The sequence below is a fragment of the Hypanus sabinus genome, unplaced genomic scaffold, assembly GCF_030144855.1.
Source record: "Hypanus sabinus isolate sHypSab1 unplaced genomic scaffold, sHypSab1.hap1 scaffold_563, whole genome shotgun sequence".
NCBI lineage: Eukaryota > Metazoa > Chordata > Chondrichthyes > Myliobatiformes > Dasyatidae > Hypanus > Hypanus sabinus.
Window position 1 is genome coordinate 216,712 of NW_026781424.1, and position 6,715 is coordinate 223,426.

The 6,715-nt window shown below is 43.0% G+C and overlaps 1 protein-coding gene across 1 annotated transcript; it reads right to left on the reverse strand.

Moving 5' to 3' along the window:
* Positions 1–2,538: 2,538 nt before the first annotated feature.
* LOC132389421 (N-acetyllactosaminide beta-1,3-N-acetylglucosaminyltransferase 3-like) lies at positions 2,539–3,696 on the reverse strand. The gene has a single exon (XM_059961949.1). The coding sequence runs from the start codon at positions 3,694–3,696 to the stop codon at positions 2,539–2,541; it is 1,158 nt and encodes a 385-aa protein (XP_059817932.1).
* Positions 3,697–6,715: the final 3,019 nt, after the last annotated feature.

Consider the following 6,715-nt stretch of genomic DNA (forward strand, 5'->3'; position numbering starts at 1 on the left):
TAGTCTTCCGATGGTATAAGAATGACGTCTGTTCAGTTTGTGATATTTTGAGTAGAAATGAGGAGAGAGAGAGAGAGAGAGAGAGAGAGAGAGAGAGAGAGAGAGAGAGAGAGAGAGAGAGAGAGAGAGAGAGAGATGATTTGTTTTCCAAGTAAGCTGATGTCGTCGATCTTTCCGTTGCCTTCCGAAGTCCTGTTAAAGTTTTGTGATCACACAAAAGAGTACCGACTTCATGCAGTAAAGCTGTCAAAGGTTAAACACACCGATAACAATCCACCCCTTTCCCACACTGCAATCAAAACCCAGCCTTTCGTGGTCACTGAAAGTTTATCCAGTGTCTATTCTTTCTGCATTACCCTCCGTGTCTTCCGTGTGTCAGTGTGTCTGTCTGAAAAGCCAGCTGACCCTGTCTATATCCCAAACATGCTGAACATCAGCTGTCCATTACATAACTCCGCCCTTCCGTAACCATGGCAACTCAAGAGCTCGGTGGTGTCTCTCGCTCTCTCTGAATCGCTGTACACCAACTCTCTCTCTCTTTATAAAGGCACAGTCCATATATAATACACCTCAGCATCTCGTCACAGTTTTACAGATAGCGAGGGATGTCAGCACACTTCTCCACCAATTTGGAAATGCAATTTACTTGTAGTACCAAACTGGCATTTCTGTCTGTAACAAAATGAAACCCGTCTTGTGTCGGAGTGTTTTGCTAATAATGTTCGTGCAACATTATGCTGAGTGATCCTGAGAACCTGACTACAGACCGCAGTCCCTACACTATAATGGCAGAATATGGCATTAAAGTCAAAACTTCTGACAGTGCGGCGGATCAGATGGATCTTGGGGTCTGAGCCCACAGAACACACAAAGCTGCTACACAGGTTGATTCTGTGGTTAAGATGGCATATAGAGCATTGGCTTTCATCAAATGTGGGATTGAGTTTCAGAGCTAAGAGGTAACGTTGCAGCTATATAGGACCCTGGTCGGATCCCACTTGGAGTACTGTGCTCAGTTATATTTGCCTCACTGCAGGAAGCCTCACTACATGGAAACCATAGAAAGGGTGCAGAGGAGATTTACAAGGATGTTGTCTGAATTGGGGAGCATGCCTTATGAGAACAGGTTGAGTGAACTCGGCCTTTTCTCGGAGCGATGGAGGATGAGAGGTGACCTGATAGAGGTGTACAAGATGATGAGAGGCATTGATCGTGTGGACAGTCAGAGGCTTTCCCCAGGGCTGAAATGGCGAGCTTGAGAGGAAATAATTTAAGGTGCTTTAAAGTAAGTACAGAGGAGATGTCAGGGGTAAGTTTTTTTTTTACACAGAGGGAGGTGAGTGCGTGCAATGGGCTGCCGGCGCCGGTGGTGGAGACGGAAACGATAGAGGCTTTTAAGAGACTCCTGTATGATTACATGGAGCTTAGAAAAAGAGGGCTATGGGTAAAGCCTAGGTAGGTCTAAGGTAGGGACATGTTCGGCACAGCTCTGAGGGCCGAGGGCCCATATTGTTCTGTAGGTTTTCTATATTTCTATTCAGACGACGGTCACTGGGTTTGCCCCACCTTCCTTTAATTTGCTCTTACTAATCAAACCCAAATGCCGATTGGCCACTAGTTGATTGCTCACCGATTGCTCTATTGCACTGCCGTGAGCTGCCCCTCGGACAATGAGCCTTATCGAAGTCCCTTCCTCTCCAGATTTCCGATGTCCAGGTTGCCACTAGTCAAAGCTACCGGACTTAACTCTCAGTGATGACCGTGTCAATACCAGCAACATGACACTGGCAACCGAGTACATTGTCTTAGACATGACACCTGCCAAATCTAATGCCACTCCCCTTCGCACTATATATGGACTGCCGTCTATGTATGCATATTGATCTGTTGTCCCCACATGTTCATTGATCCCTTTCCCTCTCTGCAATGTAAATACACCAGTTAAAGCCATCTCCTGCGTGTGTGCTTTTATTTGATATGTAGTTTACACAGACACAATGCAGGCTGACATTTGAGTACAGAAGTGATGACCTTAAGTTTCTCTATTCCTCCAACCATGAGACAATGTTAGATCTAGATTCTTTGTTGTTCTCACAGTTCCAGTCCAAGAAATTCATTTGTCTCTTTCACATTTTGCAAGGGTCATGTAAGAAACGGCAAGAAAAAAAACACATATAACTGTTGCTAAAAATTTTATTGGAGTGTTATTATACAAATGCACCAAGTTAACATGCTGTACCTATCTGCAAGCAATGCAACAAGGACTGTTCACTTGGAATAACTTTACAATTGACTTAAATTGTGATGCTCCTGTCTATATTGCAATGTCATTATGGGTGCAGTCAGAATTAGGCTGAGTGATGACACCTAATATCTTTACAAACATTTGTAGAATGTAGAAAGGCGCCAACCTTATGAATTAATGAATCCTCCAATATAATTTAGGAATTAACCTTCTTACATTGCATAAACAACTGATTAACAAACACATGTTTCAAACTGCATTCCATTCCAACAGTTGCTACATTCTCCCATGACTCATGTGGTCCTTTCCGTGGATGCAGACGTCTGGGGAGCATGAACACACTTCAGATTAGCATCATGCACTGCATCCCACAACAATAGCATTTCAAAAGTCCGGATACGGTGCACTAGCAGCAACTCACGGTAATAGCAAGGATTGAAAGATTCATCTTGGGTAGAAGGAACACTAAATCCAGCTGTCCTAAATCCGCTATGGTGATGTGGGGCTAGTCCAGCCTTGGCCAGACACATCCCAAAAAATACATCATCAATGGGGTACAGTTCAAGGTCTTGGGCTATGTGGAAAATGATGTGAGCTGTATACACAGACATGAGTATGCCCGCTCCACTAATGTATGGTGGGTAAAACTTGATGGTGGTCAATATTTCTGGTATATAATACTTACTCGACTTCTGGCGTTTGGGCCCAAACCCATAAATGAGTCGGCCCATAAACAGGTGTTGCTGAACCTTCATGCCTAGCAAGTAGTCAACCATGTTATTGGTGTTGACAAAGGCATCATCATCTGCACTAAAGATGAATTTAGCACTAGGGCAAAATTCACTGACCCACTGCAGCAACTTGTATTGTTTGAGGGTGAGGTTGTAAAAGGTATCCAAGAAATCCCATTGTAGTATATCTCTGTGTTCTCTGTTTTCCATGGCTAACAGCTGATTCAATTTCCTATTTTCATTTTGGTCAGAAGAGACACCAGAAATAAAGACTCTCTTAATTAGGACCCCATTGAATTCGCGTTCTTTGCCCCAAGTCTTCCTTATCATTTCCCACCGATCCTGATTGAAAGGGTGAGATTTGATCACCAGCAGCAGGAAGACATTCTGAGATCCTTCTCGACCACCACATTTGTCTGGAACATTTTGAATCATGTCAAATTCTGGACAGTGTTTATACATCAAGTAGTTTTTTATGTGCTCTTTCTCTTGATGAAATGAGGACAGGTGAACCAATGTCGTGTTCGCGTGGCACTTTGGCTTGAGCACTGATTCAGTTGCATCACCAGTAACAACCTTGGGCAGGTCATTGCGATGAACAGTTTCTGCAACAACATCAGTCTCTCGACATTGGTCATTATCCCAGAACATGAAGAACAATCCCAGAGTAATCAGAACACCCAGCACTACTTTCTCATGGAATCGCCGATGTCTTCTCATCTTTCACCTGAAGTACAGAAAAAAAATTGATTAATTCAAAGAAAACTTTACATTTCCATGATGCTTGAGAAGAATGGGAAGTTTAAGCTGTAATGAAGATCACTAATGCTTTGTAATATTGACCCCAAAATGTTGGTGAGGTAAGGAATAGGCAGAGCCCTACACGCTGCTGAAAGTTTAATTAACCTGAAGCATTCCATCCCAGCAGAAAAACAAATCTACCTATAGGATATCATCTCTGTCATTAAACTGAAAGTCGCATAGTTTATTTCTGGGCCTTAAAGGTATATGATTCCAAAGGCTTTATTCCACCTCGCTTCACAGCTCTCATCACTCCTCTCGGGGCTTAAACTGAGCTGGGCCAGACATAGAGCAATATAGCACAATGCAGGGATTTTTGCCCATGATGTTGCACCGACCTTTTAATCTGCTCCAAGATCAATTGAACCCTACTCTCTCAAATAGATGTCCATTATTCTTTCATCCATGTGTCTATCTAAAAGCCTCTTAAATCTCACTGATACATCTACCCTTATCACTTCCCAGGCTGTGCATTCCATACAGCCACCATTTTCTTTTTGTTAAAAAAATACTACTTCTGACAAACCCCTATACTTTTCTCTAATCACCTTAACATCATGCCCCCTGATATTAGTCATTTCTGCCCTGGGGAAATGTTGTTGGCTCTCCATTCTATCTATGCCTCTTATCAGCGTTTTCACTTCTATCAAATCAACAGTCCCCAAACCCCCCCCCCCCCCCATCTTTGCTCTAAGAGGAAGGTCCCAGCTCGGTCACCATTCAGGTTGAGTTCACAGGTTACTGATACTATAGAAGATGATGTATTATTGACCATTGATTAGTAACTGAATATATGGCAGTGCAGGGAAGGTAACGTGTTAGTACAGCTACTGAAAGCATCTGATTTTCGTGGTATTTCAACCTGGTTTATGTATACCTACAATAGGAGAAACAAAGAGAAGTATACTCAAGGAACTTGGCTTTTTGCTTCTATCTTAACCAGAGAATTGTATTCTGTTACGCATTCCGTAACTGGATCACTTACCAGCAAAGATAGAGAGGTCCGTTGAAGTCTGATGGCATTACTTTAAAAAGTTTTTTATTGATAAAGGGGCACAAAAATAAGGTTAATACAAACATTCAGGTAATGTCCGTCATCAATACTAAATCTAAAAGCGCGGGTATAATAATAATCAGTAAGCTCTATCGTTGTCTAGGGGATAACGAATTGTCCAATGGAAATATATGGTTCACTGCATTTCGACAAGCTGCCGGCTTTTGGTTGTCGCTGTGGTGCACTTTGTTGGAGAGAGAGAGAAATAGGAATAGAATGGAACAGTTACCGTGCGGGTTTTCCAACCTTTATGATTTTGATCCGTCGGAATCTCGTTGGTGTGGCCGTTCACTTGTGGCCTCTCCTTTAGCTAAAGCCGTTCTTCCGTGGTAATGCCGCCAATCCCAGGCAAGGGAAGGACACACACGAACCCCCCCCCCCCCACCGGCTGTCGCTATTAAACGCTGTCACAGGGTTTCTAGCGTGTCTTCTGGTGTGTCTGAGGGGCCGTCTTTACAGACCCTCTTTTATCTGGACTCACGGGGTCTCAATCAGGTTGGGATGATGCAATCTTTCCCCGTCACCCAGACCACGTTGCCCTGAGGGTTTGCGCGTAACCCAGTCCCCATTCCACAAAGGTGTCTCCAAGAGACAATGGCGGTTTCCGTGGCTTTGTCTTGCTGAGGGGCCAGGCCACATTCCAAAAACCTTGAGGCTCCTCTCTCATTTCCTGTCCAAGACCCGAGTTGTTGCTGTTGAACCCACTTCCACCACTTGTTCTGGTAGCTACTTCCGGGTACTCACTGTCCTCTGTGTACAGAAGTTATCACCAAGGTCTCTTTTCAATTTTCCTCCTCTTCTCTTCTATCTGTGATCTCTCATTTTGGACTCTCCAAATTTCCAATAATGACAATCCATCTTATCAATACCCCTTATGATTTTAAACTTCTGAGGTCACCTCCCATACTCCAAGGTATAAAGGTCCAGCATGGGCAACCTCTCTGTAACTCGCGCCCTCTAGACCAAACATACATCCTCCTAAATCTCTTCTGCACCCTCTCCAACTTGGCAGCGTCTTTCCTATAACAGGGTAACCAAAATTGAAGAGAATATTCCAAAAGTGGTCTCAACAACAACTTATGTAACTGCAAATAATGCCCCGCCCCTAAAATCTACACCAAAACTGATGAAGGCTAGCATGCTGAACGCTTTTTTCACCATCTTGCTTTGTAGTGAACTATGTATTTTTCAATGCCTTGCCTTTCATTGTATCAGCCCTACTCCATTTGGATGTCTATTGTTACGTATTCAGGCAACAATTAATATATGAGTTCGGCAAGGGTTTATATAACAAATAACACTTTTATTAAACACTGAAAACAACCCCCCCAAAAGTAAACAGACACTAACGTAACCGGAAACACCTGCTGTGCGGCAGCTCAAACTGTTCTCAAAACGATGCAGTTCAAACAGTTCTTAAAGCGATGTTGCAAAAACAGTTCTTTTAAAGTAGTATTGCCAAAAGTTCGAAATGCTCACATTTCATTTAAAAGGAGAGACTGTATAAGACGATTTAAATACTCTTTCACGTCGTTTTGCTTCGATCCCCGACGTCGAACTTTTCCCACGAAGTATTTACGAAACGAAACGGCTTAAAGGCACTGACCTGTCCTTTATCACACTGTCCTCAATCTTCTGCTATCCCGCAGAGATTAACACGAGAACAGTCAACGAATTCCTCCTAGATAATGTCGAACCCGTTTCACCGTCGTAAATCGATTCTGCTCGATCTTTAACTCCCGAACTCCGAACTTCACACTCTACTGATTCTCAAACTAATAGTATTGTAAATAAACTGCTGGCAATGAGTTTTTAAATTTCAGGCATTAGATAAAACTTCATCTTTCAACTAAACTGCGTCATCACATTAAATCACGCAGTGGC

What these genes read in the sequence shown, in the direction of transcription:
- LOC132389421 (XM_059961949.1), bottom strand. Translation starts at nt 3,696, where the DNA reads ATGAGAAGACATCGGCGATTCCATGAGAAAGTAGTGCTGGGTGTTCTG.